Below are 21,460 nucleotides of genomic sequence, written 5' to 3'. Positions count from 1 at the left end.
ATGAATAAACTAGAGATATTATTTGGTTGTTAGTAGAACTCACGTCAAGTGCATATTGTTAACCCTCGTATATCCAAGTGCTGTGCGACGAACGATTTAGTAAGTGTGTCATATGAGCATTTTGAAAACGCCAAAATGTTAACCTAAGCAAGTAAGCAGTAAGTGTTACGGTCGATCAATAAACAGTTTCTACTTCGAATATTACTATTACCATCAATCAATTACTTTTGTTGCATTTCGCGTTGCACCAAAAAACTTGAGCAAAATTGCTGGCGAAAGGACTCCGGTCGGAAGCGGTATTTCATATTTCGGAGGATATCAATTCAATAAAAAACAAATCAGGCGGGTATTTAAACAAAGAAAAGGACTACACAGAGAAAAACAGAACGCGATTTCAACGCCGTTAATTCACGTACCGAATGGCGCTTTCTTTTCTATCGCAAAACTCCGGACTGTTGGATTTACAAAGCATATTTGATCCACAATACACTCATCTTCAACAACAACAACAACAACAACATTTGAGCCACCACCCTCAACATCACATTCAACCACACCATCAACAACAACAACAACAAGTGGAGCAGATTCAACAACACAATCAACAACGCACCCTTTCAACAAAGTTCGATTTGAACTTGTTCAACGAACTCGATCAAATGGAATTCAACAACAATTTAAATCGCAATCAATATCAGAATAATAATAATATTAATAACGGCGCCAATAATCAGAACATCAACAACAACACCAACACTAATAACAGTGTAAGCGAAAACCTAAATCAGGTAAGTTTAAAGGTCCCCAACGATAGGTATTCCGAATCCAAATACAACCTTAGGGAATAGGAAAAACCCCATAGTTGTTACAATGCAAACATCTATATATACTATATAGTATACTTTTTGAATAGAAGATTTTAAACGTAATGTAGTTACATGGAATGCAGTAGAATATTAATTTTAAATTATACTTTTTTTGCATTATGTTGCACAGTGGTTTATATTTTTGAAGAAAACATTTCAAGATGCACCAGCTAAATCTGTTTGCCTTGAGACAATTGCAAATATATAGTTCAATTGCTAATTATACTATATAGAAGGGGTGTATCGTATAACAAAGTTGTGGTGGGCAGCTAGGGGAAAAGCAATAGAATAACGCTTAAAAATACATAGTTGCAAATGTTACGTCAACAGTCCGACTCACTGGCCCAGTCGATATTTGTTTTTTTTTCTCCTTATTTTTGGACGTTCGTTTAAATATAGCCGCATATTCTGGGTCTTCTTTGCCCAGCTCTTCAAGCTGAGCTCTTTTCCGTTTGTTTACACACATCGAGCGTGTTCACAATTATCTTTCGAAAGCATTATTTAGTGGGAAGTCCAAGTCCTCCTCATCGTCGAATAAACATGAATCGAAGGGTGTTTTTTTTTTTTTGTTTTCACCCACTCTCTCTCGTTTGAGGGAAAAAGAGGGATTAGGAGAGCAATGGCGAGATTGTTAGCGACCTTATCAGCAAGGTTCGGACCTACATGAGTATATAATATTCCAGCTGGAATCCAGAGATAATACTGAGAGGGCATAGCCTCGTTGGCGGCTAGACACGCGTTGTTGCTGGTTCTCCGAGTTTTGATTCGGGCTCTATATTTGATTACGTTGCTTCGAAATTCAGTTCTCGAACTAAAACCCGCGTCCATTTTTCGGTATTTCAGATCCAAAACCGCCACTTCATCAGCGGCTACCATCATCAGCATATTGGTTCGGATTATGAGCAAGTGATCAACTTTGTTGACTCGCCGCCAAACTCTGAGGAATCGTGGACAGGTAAGGCAGAAGCTGCAATCGGTTCACCAGCACATCTCATCTCTATCACGATCATCAATCATCACCTTGGACATCCATTGCTCCCGTAGAGACCAGCTCGCTAATCGAACAAATTACGATTGTCGTAGACGGCCAATCGAAGGACTCGCCGGGACCGCAGATCATCGACGTGCAAACGATTTACCTGAACGGCGGCTCACGCAAAAGACGAATGGATTGGGACTCTTTGGACATTGGCCAAAGTGAGAACTCACCCACAGGATCGCAGAGTGGCGATCTGCCCACCAAAGTGGCCCACCAGGAGAAGGATAAGCACAAGCGCGAGAAGCACTCGGGTAAGAAGTCAATTTGTCTATCAATCACCAACAAACCAACAAACTTTAAACGCCTCAAAAGCTGTGAAGGGGTCTCAAGTACAATGCTTATCAGTTCTCTACACTGGTTTTTGTTAAATCGGAATTGATTTATTTGAATTTATTTAAATGTCAATGTATTTGTGTAAAACACAAACTTACTCAGTCTAACCAAGTTAAATTGTAGACTTTAACAGGCAGCAAAATCTTTAAGACAGGCCTTATCAGTTTGGTATTCGCTTTTCAAAATCAGAATTAAGCAATTTTTACATATATTATATGTGTCATGAGTTATCGCAAACTTTGTACTTAAAATTAGTACACAAACTTAACAAAATATTTCCATGCAGATAATACATTAGGAAGACTAGGAATTCCCCTAAACAATTGTTTTAATGACTAATCCTCAAATAAAAATCAAAATAAGAAGTGTGTCAGAAAAACAATTTCAAATTTAAAAGTTAAAATTAATCAAAACACAGTCATTATGATAAACGCCCCGTTGTAGCTTTTCATTGAATTAGCTTTGCTGCTTTGCATAAAATGTGACCTACAATCAATGAAAGCAAGAATGAAAGAAACCTCGGTCCAACTTGATGTTTCTTCCTGGGATTGCAACTGGAATCTGGGAGCGAGTCAGAAACTTGTTGGCAAATTAAAAGCGGCTGTAATTGAGAAACCCGTTTTCCAGTTGCGCCTCTAAGAACATACGAATACGAATACGAATACGAATACGAATATGAGTATATATTTTTATGCCCAGACAGATGTACCCGATCTAACGACTAATTCGATCGCTGGTTGGTAAGACAAACGTGAGTCTTTCTGCTGTTGGGTGCTAAGTGGCGTATAAACAGAGGAATATGATCGCTAATTAGTCTGTATCTGTATCTATCAGACATGGAAGTTATACGACATGTGCGTGAGATGACAATTAAGGGTTTGGGTTCGTCTTGGGGTTACACTCAACGTGTTTGAAGATGGGGGTTTGGTGCAACTAAGGCTGCACTCCGAAATGACGAAGTCTTTAAATAGTTTCATAAATTCATTAACATGCGATGGCTTTTAATATCCACGTTTGGTATTCGTAATGAAATTAACAGCCTGCGACGGTTAAACCTCGCCATAAAACTAATTAATTTAGTTAACACCTTCGCTTGTGTTAATCGATGGAGCTTTAATACTAGAACGCCTTTAAAGAAATAAATCTTCTCTCGGTACTTTTCCAATGGGCATCGAACAAGCCCCTGGCCGAGAAACCCTTTAGACTTTCAGTAGTAGATATGCCCCCGAGATTGCTCCAAAAATCACGCTAGGTCCCTGGACTAATTACCACGAAACGAGTGACTGGCTGAAACACTGATACCGACCCACTGCGGAACAAACAGATTTAGTCGAATGAAGGGGGGCAACCCAACCATATAATTTGGACACCAATCTAGAGCTCGGCCCTCTTGCTGATGGCTTATCAACGCGGCAGGCGGAGATAAGACCAAAAACGCTATAGCATTTTGCCGTACGTACAACAATCCGCTATTAGGCAAACCTTTTCAGAACTCCACGATTTTACGAGTAGAGCATTTAAATGCCGCCTAATAGCCTAATGGCCTTTGCCTTTGTCCCGGCCTTTTCCCACATTCGGTCTTTATATAAGCGAAGGCTATAAGATGATATTGAAGCCATTTCCCCGTGCCATTTGTCAAGGGAACTAACTGGGTAGCATCCATTATATTCGGTGCGCCTGTATGTCCACATTTACAGATAGTTTTGATCAAACAATTGCCTGTGACACTATCGCGAATGTGAAATGAGTGAACCGCGGCAATTCGATGTGCGTCATTCGCTCTTGGATAACTCGGAATCAATTGCGATCGAGATACATATTGTCCGGTGGAACCCACACAAGTAAAATTTCTATCCGTAGACAGATTAAATCAATTAACGAGCCATCACAAACGTTCGTTCATTAAACAACACATTCTTTTTTTTGAGAAATTCTGTAAAAACAATTGAATGTAATGGTGTGCCAAAATTTATTTTTTGGAGGTTCATTACATTCTCAATACATTTATTGACCTCATAATATAAGATCAGGGAATTTGTGTGCTTAAGTTCAGCAAGGTAATGGCGACTCCTTAATAAATAGTTTACTATAAAGAATGTAATAGTTGTAAAGAAATTAAAATCCTTTAAAGAATTAGAATTTGTTGGTTTTCAGATTCAATGTGCAGATCAATCAAAGAATATTTTTAAACTGCTTACTTGAAATGTTTAAACAGAATTCAAAGCAATACCTGAAAACAAATTTCGATTTAAGAATGACACAGTAAAATAAAAATTTGAATTCCATATTTACACATATTTACTATTATAATAGAAGCCCATATTTAATATAATTAGCTAAAGCCTTACCAAATTATAGTTACGTGTTTATCAATTAATTATAAAGTGGCCTTACATTGTCGCATGCTATAAATTCTTCACAGAATTTATTTTGGCTAAGACACAAGTTTGACGTCAACGGTTTGAGGTCGTCGATGGCTTTTTGAGAGCGTCACTATATGATAAGAAATAAGTTGTAATCTAAAAGAAATCGCAGACGTGCCAGAAATGAGTTGAACTACAGTTGTTACCATTCTTTAAATTCACAGGTCGCAGCAGCTGGAGCGATGATATTGGCTTCGATCTGAACGCCGAGTTCAACAGTAACTCGTACTTGAACAAGTAAGATAAGCCCCCTTATTTGTATTAAATTAAATCTTTGCTAATTAACCTTTTCCCATTGCAAACAGTGAGAACTTCCTGTCGTTTTCGCCCACGTTGACCACCTTGAAACAGGAACCTCAAACTGAGCAGATCAAGCCGAGTCCCAAGATTTCCCTTGAGAATGCCGCAGGATCGCCAGCAGTGGCCATTGCCAAGTTGGATGAGTCCCAGAACTCACCGGCGCAGGCCAAACTAGGAAAGGATTCGGCTAACGGATCGGGATCAGCTGGAAATGGCAAGCATGATGTGAACTCCGGACCCTTCTGCGGATGTGGCTCCCCGCAGGGTTCACCATTAGCCAGCAATGAGTACGAGTTGAACGAGAAGGGAAAGCCCCAGCAGCTAAGCGTTTTGGATCCGGCCAAGATCGAGATCGTTTCGGCCAATGGAGCCACCCATGCCGAGGATCACAAGTGAGTATAATGTGTTTTTAAGTAGCTCTTTAGCATGCTTCAGATAAATATAAAGTAGATCATTTATGAATATTAAAAAATTAAAGAAAGTTCCTTTCTAACTAGCTAAGAGCCTTACAATTTAGTGACATTCTTAATAATCCAATAATTTAAAATTCAATAAGAATCTTTTGGTTTCAAAAACCTATTTCTAATATAATATACTCTATAATATAGAATACTTTGACCTTGATTTATATATTTTGTATTACTGTTTTTAAATTAACCCTAAGATGGAGTCTTCTTAGTCTTCTTATTTTAGAAATGTATACTTGTTAATTAGTTTAGTGCCAACACATTTTACATTTAATTAGTAATACAAAAATCCATGAAAACAATGGATTATGAAAGTATTGGATACAGATTTCTGCTATGATTTATGTATATGTTTTATGATTTTCGTTTCAAACGTTGTAAACCTCCCCTCGCATTTTTCAGATTTCAGTACATTTTGGCAGCGGCCACTTCGATTGCCACGAAGAACAACGAGGAGACGCTGACGTACCTCAACCAGGGCCAGAGCTACGAGATCAAGCTGAAGAAGATCGGCGACCTGTCCCTCTACAGGGATAAGATATTGAAGGTGAGTCCAAAGTCCCTGTCCGCGGTCTCCAATTGAGGCGGACGGTCATGTGATGCTGGTGAATTATTCGATTGGCCAGTGAGCGACTTGGTCACCGAGTCTGTTTGACCGAATGTGTCTGTATATGTTGGGGGGCTCAATTGATTTTAATAAGCCCCAATTAAGCCGGTCGACTTGAGAGATGCTGGATGACAAACTGGAGAAGGCGAGCATGCGTTATCTGCGTGTGCGAAAAAAGAATAGAACAGAACTTTCCGAGTGACTTCACTTCTTGGCAATATTTACCATAACCACCTCCCCCCTCCTCTTCCACTTCTCTTGCAGAGCGTGATCAAGATCTGTTTCCACGAGCGCCGCCTGCAGTTTATGGAGCGCGAGCAGATGCAACAATGGCAGCAATCCCGCCCAGGCGAACGCATCATTGAGGTGGACGTACCGCTCTCGTACGGCCTGTGCCACGTGTCGCAGCCACTGAGCTCCGGTTCCCTCAACACCGTCGAGATCCTCTGGGATCCGCTGAAGGAGGTCGGCGTCTACATCAAGGTCAACTGCATTTCCACCGAATTTACTCCAAAGAAGCACGGCGGCGAGAAGGGTGTGCCCTTCCGACTACAGATTGAAACCTATATAGAAAACACGAACAGTGCCAACTCGAGCGGCTCGAGCGGTGGCAACAACAGTGGCAACGCCAGCGGCAGCGGTAGCACCAGCGGCAACAGCAACGGCAGCGGAAACGGTGGCTCCACTGCCCCGGGATCTCCAGAACGGACTCCCAATGGCGGCTCCAACAACAAACAGGCGGTCCACGCAGCTGCCTGCCAGATCAAGGTGAGTTTGGTGACGGATAGAAGCGAGTGCTCCCTTGGCCGGACAGTTTGTCCGTTTAAAACGATAAAGCCTTGCCTACATTTTTTAAAACAACATATTGTATACCTCACAAGAAAATTGATTTGCAATGTTATTTAATTTGTCTTGTAACAGTGATATGTGTCCGCTTAAAAGAGTACTTAAGTTGAATAAGTTGTCCGTTTACCATATTCTGGCCTAGTTTTGTTATGACATACTTCAACTTGAACTTAAATAAAGCGAATGGAATATTACTTAGCCGCAGTAGGTTTTTTTACCTTCCTAAGAAATATAGTATTATAAAGTTAATTTGCGTCAATAAAAGTATCCGAGAGGTCTATTCATATCTGTGGTTATTATGAACAGTGAAAATGTAGGTGAATCATTTTTATTCTTAGAGGTTTGTGATTTTTGTTGTTTTTTGAGTTCTATAATCTCCTGGGTGACTTGGAAAAAATTAGTAGGTGGGGCTGTTAAAACGTGTTTACAAGCAATACAACAAATTACTTCTAGAATTTGTAATTGTTTCCCTGAATCTCAAAGCACCTATTGTAAATCGAAATTTCTTACAGGTATTCAAGCTAAAGGGAGCTGATCGCAAGCATAAGCAGGATCGAGAGAAGATCCAGAAGCGTCCGCAATCGGAACAGGACAAGTTCCAGCCGAGCTACGAGTGCACCATCATGAACGATATTTCCCTGGATCTGGTGATGCCTGCCACCACAACTGGCTGCTACAGTCCCGAATAGTGAGTACAAACATAGATTCCATTCTCCAGATACATATATACATATGTATATAACATAGTGGGGGAGAGAGAATTTCTCCAACTGGCATAACTTCTGCTCTGGAATTAAGCAAAAAATTTATTTCGCTGCGCAGTCCCGCAATCTTTCAATTGAGTCCGCACAAATATTTTCCACAAGTCATATTTATGTGACAGCTACAGCCCGAGCCTTTTGATTTACGAACCCAGTGACTGCAGTTCTCAACAATTTACATAACATCCAGTTAAGATCAAGTGCATATTACGTATCTCGTAGATACTTGTTTCTTATCTACTCATACAGTGCGGTTCAGAGCCCTAATATAGGGACTTGTTTTGACCTAGTAAAAAATAGTTATGAGGTTGTTTAATTTAAAACATGCCAATAAAGTTTCACATTCCATTCAATCTTGGCATTCCAATGGTTAAGTAAAATTTATGTGATCACATATTTCACTAGGGAAAGTAGAAGATGGCATGCAATTAGTTCTTAATGCTCATCAATGCCAATTATATACATTTATAGATTTTTGTTTTCAAGTACTTATTTGTTGATTTATTTATGGAATCATTTAGAATGAAGGAGGTTTTAAAAAAATGAACTTTGAATAATGTAAATAAGACCGATACATGAGAAGGTTTTATAATTATAAGAGTCTTAATTTAAATTGGTTTAAATTGAAATTCTTTGGGTAAAAATTAAAAGCATACTGTTTACTTCTGGTTTTTAAACATAAACAAACAATTCAAAACGTTTTCTATTTTGTGGTATAATTAAAATTGTTTCTTGCTTAGAACCTAGAAGAATTTATGGAGAGAGAGCCAAAAATGTACCAAAAACAGATAATTTTTTTAAATAAGAATTGCATATAGAACAAGCCATTGACCTACAATTCCGAAACGCACTATCCAGTGGAATTTTCCCATAACGAATGCCAGAGGAAATCATTTAGTTTGTCATTTGCATGATCACCAAATCATAAAGATCAATCGAATTGCGAGCGTGTAGATATATGCAGAGAGAACCCCTTGGATCGGGAGAAAGAGACATATGGAGAGGGAAGAGATATCGAGAGATCGGTAGAGAGATCGGTGGAGAACCATTGAAGGATCTCTATAAGCTAAGAGATCCACTAAGAGCATTTTACGCCGTGGGGCTTTTTGTTTTTGCGTCTGCTCCAAGTTATTTTTAGTTTAAAGTTGCTTTTAACCGGTTTTCGGTTTTCGTTTCTGCTCAATGATTTTATTTGTTTGCAGGCCGAGCACTATAGATAATAATGGCAAATGATATGGGGGTTCATTGTATAAGGTCTTGTTTTGTACGGATCGATTATATCGATCGATTAGTGGCAGCAAAGCCAACCATCCTACGGCATTATAATCCATTCAGAAAACCGGAAATGATTACGGGGGAGGAGGCGACAACGGGCGGAAGACGAAAGTCTGGAAAATTTCGCCGATAGAAAAGAGGCAGCCATATAAAATAGATTCCAAACGGGTTTGCAATAGCCAATCAGCCGCAACAGGGCGTATCGGGTTAACTTGTGTGTAAACAAGGCGAGTGGCTCGCCAAACCAAAACCAGATTCTCCAGGCATGGGAAATTCGAAGTGCGAGTACCGCCATCGAGTCCCATCGCCTCGCATTCGTGAACATGCTCTTGCATCCGAAGGATCGTCGCTCCTGCCAACGTCAGATACAGAACGAGCTCTATTGGATTTGTAGGAACTTGAAAGAAAGCCTTCTTTTAAAGAATGAATTGATAGTAATCCTTTCTTCCTTTTTATCTTATCTTGCAGTATGAAACTTTGGCCAAATTCGCCTGTGCATATACCCAAGTACGATGGGATGCTTCCGTTTGCGGCAAGTGCAGCATCGCCGGCAACCAGCAGCAGTCCCATTGCCATCAACTCGGTGACGTCCACTAATTCGCCAACCCTCAAGCTGATGGACACCACCAACATGGTCTCACCGCAGCATGTGCCTGCCGATATGGATGATTATGTAGGTGTACCCTCTATCACCCAGCAGCATTATAGTTTCAATTGAATTATCAACCCTTCAATTCTCTGTTTTAGAACCAGAACATTATGCCGGAGTCGACGCCCTCGCAAGTGACACAGTGGCTGACCAATCATCGCCTCACATCGTATCTCTCGACGTTCGCACACTTCTCCGGAGCGGATATTATGCGGTATGTGATCTACTAGAACAATAAAGCCTTTCGGAACCACAGGGATCCCTTTATCATTTGCCAGCATAAATAAAAAGATAGTACACAAACATTTGTACTGCATGTACATACTATATGTACATTTTCATCTGTCAAAAAATATTTCAAGATATTTTAGTTTTGTCTATCTTACAAGATTTTGTATCATTAAGATAGTGACTAGCTTCCATCTTCTTCTAAATATAGATAAAAACTGTATTTTCAGGCATATAAACATCTTTATCTAAACTATACCTAAAAACTATCTTACCAATCAGCCACAGAATGTTTCTTTTCCTTAGCGACAAATTTTTTCGGAGTTCAAGTACCCAAAAATGTATATTATAAATCTACAGACACATTTGGCATTTAAAGATTAAATATAACTAGCAGAAAAGCCTAGTACTCTACTTATATAACTACAGACACAATAACTACAAATTTCTTCAGTTTTTATTTTTTGTCGGTTCTCAAAGATATTTTTTGGTTATCAGATTAAGTAATTCAACTGGTTTTCCAATCTGCTTTCAACTGACCCTATTTTTCAATTTCAAGTACCAACGAAGCTATTGTATTACCAAACAAGTTAAGAGATAACCAACCATTCCCTTATAAATTGCCTTATCAAACAAGTTACAGCGCGAAAGAGACATTTATTATAACTGAATTGTTGATCCAATTCCCAGACAATTTGTCAATAAAAACCCTTTGTCTGGCAAACTAAGAGTACTTCAATTTTGTTTTTGATTACCCTTTCAATTCGTTATCAATCTAAAACAATGTTTCAATCAGTTAAATTACTATTTGTGTAATCTTGTTGACTGACATCTGAAAGACAGCAAACCTTAAAGGATAACTTGATTCCACAATCAGTTGATAGCGACCATTTAACTTAACCATAAACTTATTAATAATCAAATGGCTTGATTAGATAAGTGGCCTACCGCATTAGAAAAACAGAATGGTTTCTGGTTATTACTGTGTGGGCTATAAAACCCCTTAAAGTCTTAACAATATATAAAATGCTATTATTAATTGGTTCCGCAACGCATTTATTTCATATTTTTCAGCTTCTGATTTATTTATAATATTTGATTTATTTATAGCATGTCCAAGGAGGATCTGATTCAAATTTGCGGCCTGGCCGATGGCATTCGCATGTTTAACATTTTGCGCGCCAAGTAAGTGTTTTAATTTATTAAAATATATTTATATATTTAAACTTAAATGAAATCTTTGTTACAGGACCATTGCTCCGCGTCTGACGTTGTACGCCAGTTTGGATGGCTGCAGCTACAATGCCATCTACTTGCTGTCGAACACGGCCAAGGAGCTGCAGCAGAAACTGTTCAAGATGCCGGGCTTCTACGAGTTCATGGCCAAGTCCGCCGCCCAGGAGAATGGAGCCGGTGGAGCTGCCGCCGCTGCGGCTGCCGCTTTGTTCAACAACTGGGGAATGCACTCGAAGTATTCGGGCAGTGGCTCCAATATTTTCAACGATGCCAACAAGAGCTGCGTGTACATATCGGGTCCCTCGGGCATTCTGGTCACCGTCACCGACGAGGTGCTCAACAACGAGATCAAGGATGGCAGCCTCTATGCTTTGGAGGTTCAGGCCGGCAAGGTTATCCTTAAGCTGATCAACAAGCAGGACAACAATTAGCCGATTAGCCAATTGTACAACTACGTAGTACCACTGTAGTAGACACACACCACCCGAGCAACCAAGTATAGTTTATAGCATTTAAACACACTGTTCGTTTTCTATATAAGCATCAATTTGTATGAGATTTCGCGCAGCAATTTTGAACAAGTAATAAGCAAGCAACCCGAAACCCTTTTTCCCTTTAACCTTCAAAAAAATTATCTAAACCCCATATCTTTGTTAAAGAACTAGTGCAAAATATTTAAGTTTTCGTTTTCGGTCCTCACTTTAAGTTTTGTTTATTTTATATGTATTTTATACCACCTACGATATACGACAACATAACATATGCACATTTAATTCTCCGATGCGATTGCATTTCGATTCGTTTCTTTTCTCTACTTTTAATTTCTTTTATTTCTATGGCGTATGCTAATCACTTATATAACGATTATATATTTGTTTGTAGAACCCAACCAATATCAATTATTTGAAGTAGAAAGAAAAAACCCAAAAAAAAAGCAACATAATTTTACAACAATGATTATTATTTTCAAGTACAGTACCACGAATACAAGAATTGAGCAATTGTTTCGAAGCAGAGTTCAACTAGCAACCAAACAACAACTTTTGTATGTGATAGAAGCAATAAAGTGTTATCCACAAGTGGACTGTCAAAAAAAAAACCCCTCTTGTGTATTCATTGGATGGTTTTTGATTACTAACATATTTGTAATTCACATATTTACTGAAAAAGATATTGCGGTATGTATTGGATGTAGAATAACTAATATTATATTGTATTGATATTTATAGTTTTTAAAAACAACCGTCAATATTTTTTAACGGAATACCCAAGTAAATCGATTATCGATATAAATTTTATTTACTTGGGGGAATCCCCAAAAAATGTAGTGTGTTTTTAACTCTCATTCAGTTTGTGTCTTGATTAGGTAAATAATTTCAAAATTCAAAATTTAATTAGTTTCAATGGATAAATTCCTTTTCCTGTTACTTAACAATATGTTATTGGTCTGTTTGCTGGGTAAGTTAATCCAATTTAAGAGCAAGTTAATCCCTTTCGAATTTCGACTTCTCGATTTCGAGTTAATCCAATTTAAGAGCAAGTTAATCCCTTTCGAATTTCGACCTATTTGACAGTCTTTGGAGTGCAGGGCAATTGCCGAATATCCCAGCATATGGTGGAGAATTCGAATCGCATTTTCACCTATCGCGATGCCAGTGGATCTCTACAGCTTCAGCGAACGGAAATTGTTCCAACTGGAGTCACTCTGTTCATGTACTGCAATCCATCGGATATGGTGGAAACTCAATGCCAAGAAAATGGACAGTTCTCGGTTCCGTTACCAATGAGATGCGGAAACCCATTGCAACCGAAGACCACACGGATCCGGGATAACGGTTGTTCGGGAATGCTTTATTCGGTGGGTTATACGATAGATGGGAAAAATCTGGAACTATATCGCACCTGCTTTGATGCCGGACAAGGAAGGGTTTTATACTCAGAGAGCGATGTCTACTTTAAGACATTTTGTAAGTGAATCTCTGATTATTTTTACACTCTTTACTGAAGTAAAGTAAAGGTGTATATTATATTTAAATAGATGATCATTATTAATAGTAGACTTACAGACTCACAAATGAGCAGCAAACAAGAATTTATACAACTCAGTATTATATAGAGTATACCACAATTTTAATTTGATTTTGGTTATTTTCTTTTATAATCACAATAGGATAACTACTCTAATATAAAGAATATGCAAAATTATTTATTTTCGAACTTATAATTCAATTCGCTACGATAAATTATAATACACTATTGCTTCTCTTGTTTCCAAAAACTTTTGCGCTGAAGTTTTCTGATCCAAACCAAAATTCGAACAACAAACAAAAAAAATTATACGATTATACTATTATCGGTTTCTTCCAAATATATTATATAACCTTTAAACTATTCATATTAATCCTTGCTTTGTTTCAAACAGTTCCCAGAAGACCCTTTGTTGATTTCGTGGCCGATGAGATGTTCAGTCCCATGGAGGCCGCTGCCTATATGAAGTCCAACATATACTTTGCCTTCCAATGCATTTATGGCAACGACCAGTCCTACTTGCCAAGTGCCCATTCCTTGGTGATTAATCGAGGTCATCTGGTGGCTTCGGCGGACTTCCTTTTTGTGGACCAAATGGGCAGTACCTTTCGCTACCTGAATGTGGTGCCGCAAATCAAATCGATCAACGATGGAAACTGGGAGAAAATAGAGAGGTGGGTGCGCAGTCAGATTCCCCAGTCGAGTTATTTCCGAGTTAAGTCCGGCGGAATTGGAACTTTGACCTTACCGGATTCAAAAGGCGTCTTTCAACCGGCATTTCTCGCTGGATCCAAGATCCCAGTTCCCGAGTGGACCTACAAAATAGTTCGAGATGCCAGTGGCAATGGACTTTTCGTCTTCCTCACCTACAATAATTCCTTTCAGCGGGAGAGGCCACCTTGCTTGAATATTTGCCATCCAGTTAACTGCCCCATTGGTCTTCCAAATAACCCTGTTGATGGATTCACCTTCTGTTGCGATCCAAGAAGTTTCCCACTCTGAAAGAGGGGATGTTCATGGCATATTTTACCAAAGGACTAGGCCAAATCGACTTGCGTAATAATCGTCGGCTGAATAATTTAGTATTTTTATTTAACAGACGCACATTAAATTTGCCTAAGGATATACACTGCGAAAAGGTACTTTGAAAATAAAGAATTAATAAGAAATAACAACACATTTTGTAGGACATTTTGTTGATTTAAAATGCAAGAAGTTCGGTTTTAATATTCTGTTTAAAGTTTTAATTAATATAATAAAATTCTTTTTAATTATTGAGTTATTAAATTCTAAACAATTGTAATTGATTTTTAAAATAACTTTGTTGTATTATGATTGCTATCGCTTTGGATACAAGATATTCAATTTTTAACGTCCACTTTTGAAGTTATTAATTACCTCAATGAAAACCACACCAGATCGATTAGCCAACCATAAGGAACCTCTAACGACATTTTAAACGTTTTGAAAAGAGCAATAAAAGCACTCGACACAGCAAAAGCATCTACAAGTTTTAAGAAAAACCAAGTAAAATGAGCCAAGGAGCGGCAATCTTTTACGAAGGCCAAAAAACCTTATTAAACGTCTTTTCTCTGTGGCCCCAAAAGGATCGCTTTTGGAGAAAGATCCACCAGTTGAACTACATTCAACTCATGGGATTTTGGGTGCTGTTCTTCAACATTATTCTGCTGATGCACGTTTTGGCCAACTTGGATAAGATGGCCGAGGTTGTGAGGGCCATCTTTGTGCTGTCCACCACTGCAGCACATACCACAAAGCTGCTGTGCCTCAAGGCCAACAATGTGGAGCTGGAGAAGCTCTTCAAACGTCTGGACAATGAGGATCTCCGACCAAGAGGATCCGAAGAGGAGTTGATCTTTGCAGAAGCCTGTGAAAGCAGTCGCAAAGTTCGAAATGGCTATGGATTCCTCTCGTTGGCCGCCTTGTGCATGATCCTTATTCCGCAATTCGTCCTGGATCGATCCCATCTGCCACTGGGCACCTACAATCCCTTCGGCGAGGATCCCAGTTCACCTGGGTACTGGCTTTTGTACATCTATCAGTGCGCCGCGCTGGGTGTGTCCTGTTTCACCAATATTAGCTTCGATTCCTTGAGCTCCTCGCTGTTCATCTTCATCAAGTGCCAGCTGGATATCCTGGTGGTTCGATTCGAGAAGATGGGTCGGTGGAACAGTTCCGATGGCTCTGTGGAGCAGGAACTAAAGCAAAATATCCGATTCCACATGACCATCGTGGATTTGACAAGGGACGTGGAACGCCTGCTTTGCAAGCCCATTTCGGTGCAGATCTTTTGTTCGGTGTTGGTTCTCACCTCCAATTTTTATGCTATAGCTTTGGTGAGTGTCTAAAGCTATAAGTCTTTTTGTTCAGAATCAGATAAGGTTACTTTTTAATTGAACGATTTTCAAAAAATATAATATGATATCCTTAGACTTTGCTATACAAATAAATTCAACGTTGGGGTAAATATATTTTCGAATCTATTACTAAGCAACAACAATTTCGAAACTTGAAAACTAGAAATTAATTGTCCTAAATCAAAATTAAAATGGTGGAATTCGTTGCTTTTTTATGTTTCCGAAATCATATTTAATGTACATTTTCTTCTTCTATGTTAAAATTACAAAATAGATCAGGTGATATGTTAAGTTAGTAAATTATTTTAATTAATTTTTTACAATGTTAATTTAGTTATCCGACGAAAAGGTTTGTTACCTATCAGGCGTGCATGCTGAGCCAGATCTTCATACTGTGCTACTATGCCGGGTAATTAGGATATATATTGTAAATCCACTGCAGATTAGTAATCACGTTTTCTCAATAGTGAGGTGACCCATCGCAGTTTGAACCTTTCCCATGAGCTTTACGGAACGACCTGGGTGAACTGGAATCGTTCCAACCGGAGGATTGTTCTTCTTTTCATGCAACGCCTCCACTTTCCCCTCAGAATCAGGACTCTAAATCCCAGCCTTGGTTTTGATTTAATGCTCTTCAGTTCGGTGAGTAATTTTCCTAGTCCTAATCCTTTTTTCCACTGTAGCCAATTTCCATAATGAGCCTCATTGATGTAAGTGGCCTATAAAAGGCTTTTGTCAAGGGGGTTTTGTTGTAAAAGTGAAAATCGCCAGCATGAATCAGCATCAGATGGTAACGGAGGACTTCTACAAGTACCAGTTTTTGTACTTTCATGTCCTGGGAGTTTGGAGACTTCCTGCGAGTGCATCAGATCAGGATCGCCGCCTTCAGTCCATTCGATTTGGTTTCATCCTGGTTGTCCTGTTCATCATGCTGCTGCTTTTCGCCATGGAACTCCTGAATAATATTTCCCAAGTGCGAGAGATCTTGAAAGTGTTTTTTATGTTTGCCACCGAAATTTCCTGCATGACAAAGTTATTGCACATGAAGTTGGAAAGCCAGAAACTCGGTGATTTGGTAGATATGATGTTATCCTCAAAGTTCGCCATTAAAACTGAACAGGAAAGGGAAATTTTGGAGTCGGCTAGAGTGGCGGTTGTGCACATGAGAAACTTTTATGGCATTATGTCAATTGGAACTGCTTCATTGATCCTTTTGGTTCCATTTTTCACAAACTTTGAGGAGCTCCCATTGGCCATGTTTGATGTTTGCAACATCGAGGGAATGATGTGTTATTGGTTGCAGTACCTTTTCCACTGCATTTCCCTGCTGCCCACTTGTGTCCTGAATATAACCTACGATTCGGTGGCATTTTCCTTGCTCTGCTTTTTGAAAGTGCAACTGCAGATTTTGGTGCTCAGATTGGAGAAACTGGGTCCTGTGATTGAGCCAAAGGATAATGAGAGAATAGCTTGCGAAATACGTGAATGTGCTGGCTACTTCAATAACATTGTGAAGTTCAAGAATCTAGTGGAGCTATTCATCAAAGTGCCAGGATCCGTGCAGCTTATGTGCTCCATTCTCGTGCTGGTCTCCAATTTATATGATATGTCCACCATGTCGATTTCGAATGGGGATGCCATTTTTATGGCCAAGACCTGCATCTACCAGTTGGTGATGCTCTGGCAGATCTTCATCGTTTGCTATGCCTCCAATGAGGTGACTGTTCAGAGTTCCAAGCTCTGTCACAGCATCTACAGTTCCCAGTGGACAGGATGGAACAGGCCGAACCGACGGATCGTCCTCCTCATGATGCAGCGATTTAATTTACCAATGCGCATTCACACTTTGAACCCCACCTTTATTTTCAGCTTGGAGGCCTTCGGTTCCGTAGGTCACCAAAAATTGGGTTGATATGAGTACATCTAATTAAGATTCTTTTTTTCAGATTGTGAACTGCTCCTACAGCTACTTCGCTTTGCTAAAACGAGTCAACAGTTAGATTTCAAAAAATTTAGAAGTTCAAAAACACAAAAAAGGATATCAACTTTATATTACACAACAGCATAAAATTGATCGGCTTACAAAACAGAACAAAAATATTTAGGTAAGTACTTTTTTTTTAAGTTTTTTTTATTGAACTAAATATGTCTTTCTAAATTTTACAGCTATTTGTTCAATGTGCTTAATTACCAAATTAAATAAAAACATGCCATTTTGAAAAAGTGTGTAGATACACATGTGCTTTTCTCTAATATATGTTAATAATCATAAACAATGTTCATAGCAAATAAATATTTAAAGCACTTTTGCACCGAAATCGTATTTTATCCAAATTTGAATAGCGGGTAACGGTTAAGTTTAAAATGTTTTTGAGGTTCGCAAAAAATACTAGACTTGCTAAAAAATACTAGACTTGCGGTGGAAGCAAAACGGTATACCCCAAAAAGGTGCCTAAAATGCCATAACGCCTCAAAATTCGCTGACGGACAAAGATTAAGATGTCGGAAAACGCTCAAAACAATAGCTGCCTGCATTGTTCCGTATTTAATACGAAATACCAGTACCAGGAGATATTCGATGAGTTTGGGATTGAACTGGGACTACAGTCCCTGCTGGCCAAGCACTTCAACATCGATGTGTCCCCCGATCCGCAAAAACAACAGCTCCTCTGCGAGGTGTGCGTCAATAATCTCATCCGCCTCTTCGACATCGATGAATTGGAAAGGGAAAGGGACCGAAAAAGGGACGCGCCAAACGATGTGGTTCAGAATGACGAGCCCGAGCAGAAGGAACCTGTTATCATTACAGAGGTTGCGGCACCAGCTCCAGTTGCAAAGCCTACCAAGAAGTCTTCGCATCCAAAGCCGCTGACCAAGATCCTGCGTCCTGTGCCCCTGGCACCCACCCGGGAACCAAGTGCCCGTCTCAGGAAAGTGGCAGTTATAGAATCCCAGACAGCACCTGGTCTATCTACACCTATAAGCCGAAAAAACAGTACGGTCCACAATGCGAATTCCATTAAAAAGGAAGACAAGCCAGCTCCCAAGGACGTAGATCAGGAGCAGATCAATGTTCTTATACAAAATATCCTTTCTGCCGATGAGGTTATTACCGAAGATGACGCTATTGCCGAAGAGGTGGCTGCGGAAGTAATTCAGACCTCCGAAGAAACGGAAACTTCTGGGGAAATGGTTATCCTAAACAATGAATCCGCGTCGGAACCCCTTCTAGATGAGCATGTCTATATATACGAGCATGAGGGTTGGTTTATCATTGTTTATAACCATTATTTAACCATAAGATATAACCAAAAATCTCCATTTCAGATATCTTGGATCCGAATTCAGAGGAGGTAAAGGTCAAGCCACTGGTTCGTTCATCAAGAAAGGTGGAAAAGGAGGAAAGCCAAAGCGAAGGGGAAATTGACGAGGGAGAAAGCAACATAATTCTTTTCAACTTTGTTGATATCAAAGAAAGTGCGTATAAATCGTCTGAATAAAAAGTACCCCTAATACCTTATTATCTTTCTTTAACAGAGGATGACATTGGTGACCTTTCGGAGTACCTGTCCACTGTGGTAAAGACCAGCTTTGAGAAGCTTACATTTGAGTGGTGCACGGTGTGCAAACATTGCTCTCTGAAGTGTCCCACTTTTGAGATCCTCTTCAATCACATTCTAAAGAGACACAAAAGCCGAAGAGCTGTCTACCAGTGTCCAATTGAAGGCTGCAGTAAGGAGTTAAAGGGACCCCAATTTCTGGCCATGCACTTGGTTCTATTACATGCACCTGTGGCAGAGTAAATAAGTTTAGCTCAAACCATCTGTTTACAATCTAATAATGGTTTGCTTTTTGTAGAATTCCGATTTACGGCAGCTGTCCAGAGTGTAAAATGACATTCTCCAACATTTTGCAGTACAACAAACACTCGTGTGCCCATGTCATTAAAAAGAAAAGAGGCATTCGCTCGTTTTGCGAAATGTGCTCCATTGAGTTTCCATCATGGAAGAGGTATGCCGACTTATTAATCTCTTTTAAGTAAAAATATTTAATACTAATTGTTTATCCCTATAGATTTAATTTTCACAACCAATTTCATTTGGAAAGGCACAGACCTCGTGCATGTTTCGTCTGTGATTATGCCAACACCAATATCGATGAGCTTTTCCAGCATTTAAATTACGCCCATGAACCTGTGGGCACTTTATTTTGCGATCTGTAAGCAGGCCTTGTTTGCATTTTATATAGGTCTTCCATTAAAGAATTTTATTCCTTCCAGTTGCGACCGAACTTTTCGGGATCAGGCAGTTTTTATGGAACACAACAAGTCGCATGCCAATGTTAGTAGTACAACCTACTCTTGCGGCGAATGTATGGCAAACTTTGAGTCGCGAGGACGATTGAATGGGCATATGGTAAAGTTTAGTCTTAACATCTTATTAATCATATTTCAATTTCATGTATCAACTACTGGTTTTCTCAATTTCAGAGAGCCATGCATGGCACTGTTATAAGTTGCGAGCTATGTTCACGTGAATTTGCCACTGAAGCCTCCTACAACATTCATATGAAGAAGCATTTGATCATAGAGAGAGATGTTCACGTATGCAGCCAGTGTGGCTTGTTGAGTGACAGCCGGGAAGTCTTGCTTGCCCATGCGGATTTAGTGAAGTCTCCCTGTTTTGGCACTAAAATTTACATGGAACTGCTACGCGATGCATACGTTTGCGAGTACTGCTCCTCTTACTTTAAGGAAAAGGCAAATCTTCAAGCACATCGAGACTCGGGAGTACATAAGGATGGATTGTACTGGTGTCAGCCGTGTGGCAAAGATTTCCCCCACATGAAGCTGTACCGTCATCATCTGCGAAACTATCAGCAGCTGCGAACGGACTCAACGCATCGGAAGCTAGAGATTTGTGTCTTTTACATGTGCGATCAGGAGGTAAGACGCTTACCGTTTGTTCTTAAAATATTTAAAATTCAATAATCTTTGACTGCAGAACTGTTCTGAAGCTTATATAAACTGGAACTCATTGTACACGCACAAAAGGCGCACCCACGAATCAGCAAACAAGCAGGCCGATAAACCCTCAAAGGCCCCTCAAGAATGGATTTGCCAGTTTTGTTCAAAGGAGTGCCGCTCCAAAATGTCCTTGTCTGTTCATGTGGCAAGGAGCCACAATAACGGTTGGTGTTATGTTTTATAAATGAATAACTTGACTTAATCGTTTCACTTCAAGATAACGTGGTTTGTCCTTTGTGCAATGCCTCGTACAAAGGAAAGGAAGCTCTGGCCCAGCATCATGCTTATTGGCACGAACCCATCGAGTGCCCTCAGTGTTTCAAGATTGTAAAAAATCGAAGGAATTATGATACTCATGTAAATGTGGTGCATTCAAACAAGAAGCGATATTCGTGTAGCGTTTGCCAGAAGGGTTTCTATCACAGAAGTGAAATGGAGGCGCATCAAAAGGTGATTATTACATCAAATCTATAGTTGGTTTTTAAATTATCCAATCCTTCCTGCAGCTTCATGGCCAGTCTTACAATTGCGACCAGTGTAGCTTCGTCACCAAAAACAAAAAGTCCCTTTCAGTTCACATTCTCGGTCAGCATTATAAGCGTTTTGCCTTTGAGTGCAAAACTTGTAAGAAGAGGTTTGGTCGACGTCAGGGCCTAAATACTCACATGCAACGAGCCCACGGATCTAGTTATAAGTGCCGGGATTACTGCGAAGGCGGCTGTGGACGCGTATTTGTAAATAGTTCCCAGTTGAACGTACATGTGCGGAAAGTGCACAATGGCGTTATTTTCCTTCAAGAGGATGTAGTCGAAGAGGAAGAATATAACAGCGATGGCCCATCCACATCCAAAAAGCGATGCATTCGAATCAACAATGACAATATTGAGTTTGTGGAAGGCGACGAAGATGATCCTGATGTTATTGAGATGGAAGAAGGAGACGAGGTTAAGGATGAATTTCTTGCGGAAACACAAGATGAAGAGATTAATAATTGAGGC

At 39.6% G+C, this 21,460-nt stretch overlaps 4 protein-coding genes across 6 annotated transcripts; all 4 read left to right on the top strand.

Annotated features, from left to right (window-relative positions):
- Positions 1–419: 419 nt before the first annotated feature.
- LOC108096798 (upstream-binding protein 1) lies at positions 420–11,547 on the top strand. Of its 3 annotated transcripts, XM_017198680.2 has the most exons (14): positions 420–788; positions 1,710–1,821; positions 1,911–2,156; positions 4,826–4,898; positions 4,967–5,353; positions 5,831–5,975; positions 6,300–6,803; positions 7,394–7,569; positions 8,935–8,939; positions 9,181–9,307; positions 9,386–9,590; positions 9,665–9,780; positions 10,905–10,979; positions 11,044–11,547. In XM_017198680.2, the coding sequence occupies exons 1-14, from the start codon at positions 420–422 to the stop codon at positions 11,459–11,461; spliced, it is 2,958 nt and encodes a 985-aa protein (XP_017054169.1). In that variant the 3' UTR covers positions 11,462–11,547. The 3 variants fall into 3 exon arrangements, with proteins under 3 accessions (XP_017054169.1, XP_017054168.1, XP_017054167.1); XM_017198679.2 differs by lacking the exons at positions 8,935–8,939; positions 9,181–9,307 and having other exon boundaries at positions 1,950–2,156; XM_017198678.2 differs by lacking the exons at positions 8,935–8,939; positions 9,181–9,307.
- Positions 11,548–12,380: 833 nt separating this feature from the next.
- LOC108096579 lies at positions 12,381–14,227 on the top strand. The gene is made up of 3 exons (XM_017198277.1): positions 12,381–12,488; positions 12,605–12,997; positions 13,453–14,227. Exons 1-3 carry the CDS (start codon positions 12,434–12,436, stop codon positions 14,058–14,060), a joined length of 1,056 nt encoding a protein of 351 aa, XP_017053766.1. The 5' UTR covers positions 12,381–12,433; the 3' UTR covers positions 14,061–14,227.
- Positions 14,228–14,590: 363 nt separating this feature from the next.
- LOC108096554 (odorant receptor 46a) lies at positions 14,591–17,436 on the top strand. Its single transcript, XM_017198243.2, is given in 5 exon segments — positions 14,591–15,435; positions 15,786–15,845; positions 15,904–16,119; positions 16,208–17,324; positions 17,383–17,436. Coding segments are annotated over 5 exon segments (2,292 nt in total).
- A 475-nt stretch (positions 17,437–17,911) lies between these two features.
- LOC108096678 (zinc finger protein 585A) lies at positions 17,912–21,457 on the top strand. The gene is made up of 10 exons (XM_017198478.2): positions 17,912–18,698; positions 18,764–18,913; positions 18,974–19,235; positions 19,295–19,447; positions 19,511–19,654; positions 19,716–19,851; positions 19,926–20,381; positions 20,440–20,626; positions 20,680–20,912; positions 20,969–21,457. Exons 1-10 carry the CDS (start codon positions 17,936–17,938, stop codon positions 21,455–21,457), a joined length of 2,973 nt encoding a protein of 990 aa, XP_017053967.1. The 5' UTR covers positions 17,912–17,935.
- Positions 21,458–21,460: the final 3 nt, after the last annotated feature.

Source organism: Drosophila ficusphila, unplaced genomic scaffold (genome assembly GCF_018152265.1).
Source record: "Drosophila ficusphila isolate 14025-0441.05 unplaced genomic scaffold, ASM1815226v1 contig_414, whole genome shotgun sequence".
Lineage (NCBI taxonomy): Eukaryota > Metazoa > Arthropoda > Insecta > Diptera > Drosophilidae > Drosophila > Drosophila ficusphila.
This window is presented reverse-complemented; position numbering and strand designations above follow the sequence as displayed.

What these genes read in the sequence shown, in the direction of transcription:
- LOC108096798 (XM_017198680.2), top strand. Translation starts at nt 420, where the DNA reads ATGGCGCTTTCTTTTCTATCGCAAAACTCCGGACTGTTGGATTTACAA. An exon ending in TAAGCGAAAACCTAAATCAG is followed by an intron (nt 789 to 1,709) that starts GTAAGTTTAAAG and finishes TCGGTATTTCAG; the next exon opens with ATCCAAAACCGCCACTTCAT. An exon ending in CAAGCGCGAGAAGCACTCGG is followed by an intron (nt 2,157 to 4,825) that starts GTAAGAAGTCAA and finishes TTAAATTCACAG; the next exon opens with GTCGCAGCAGCTGGAGCGAT.
- LOC108096579 (XM_017198277.1), top strand. Translation starts at nt 12,434, where the DNA reads ATGGATAAATTCCTTTTCCTGTTACTTAACAATATGTTATTGGTCTGT. An exon ending in GTTATTGGTCTGTTTGCTGG is followed by an intron (nt 12,489 to 12,604) that starts GTAAGTTAATCC and finishes CCTATTTGACAG; the next exon opens with TCTTTGGAGTGCAGGGCAAT. An exon ending in TGTCTACTTTAAGACATTTT is followed by an intron (nt 12,998 to 13,452) that starts GTAAGTGAATCT and finishes TGTTTCAAACAG; the next exon opens with TTCCCAGAAGACCCTTTGTT.
- LOC108096678 (XM_017198478.2), top strand. Translation starts at nt 17,936, where the DNA reads ATGTCGGAAAACGCTCAAAACAATAGCTGCCTGCATTGTTCCGTATTT. An exon ending in CTTTGTTGATATCAAAGAAA is followed by an intron (nt 18,914 to 18,973) that starts GTGCGTATAAAT and finishes TTTCTTTAACAG; the next exon opens with AGGATGACATTGGTGACCTT. An exon ending in GAGTTTCCATCATGGAAGAG is followed by an intron (nt 19,448 to 19,510) that starts GTATGCCGACTT and finishes TTATCCCTATAG; the next exon opens with ATTTAATTTTCACAACCAAT.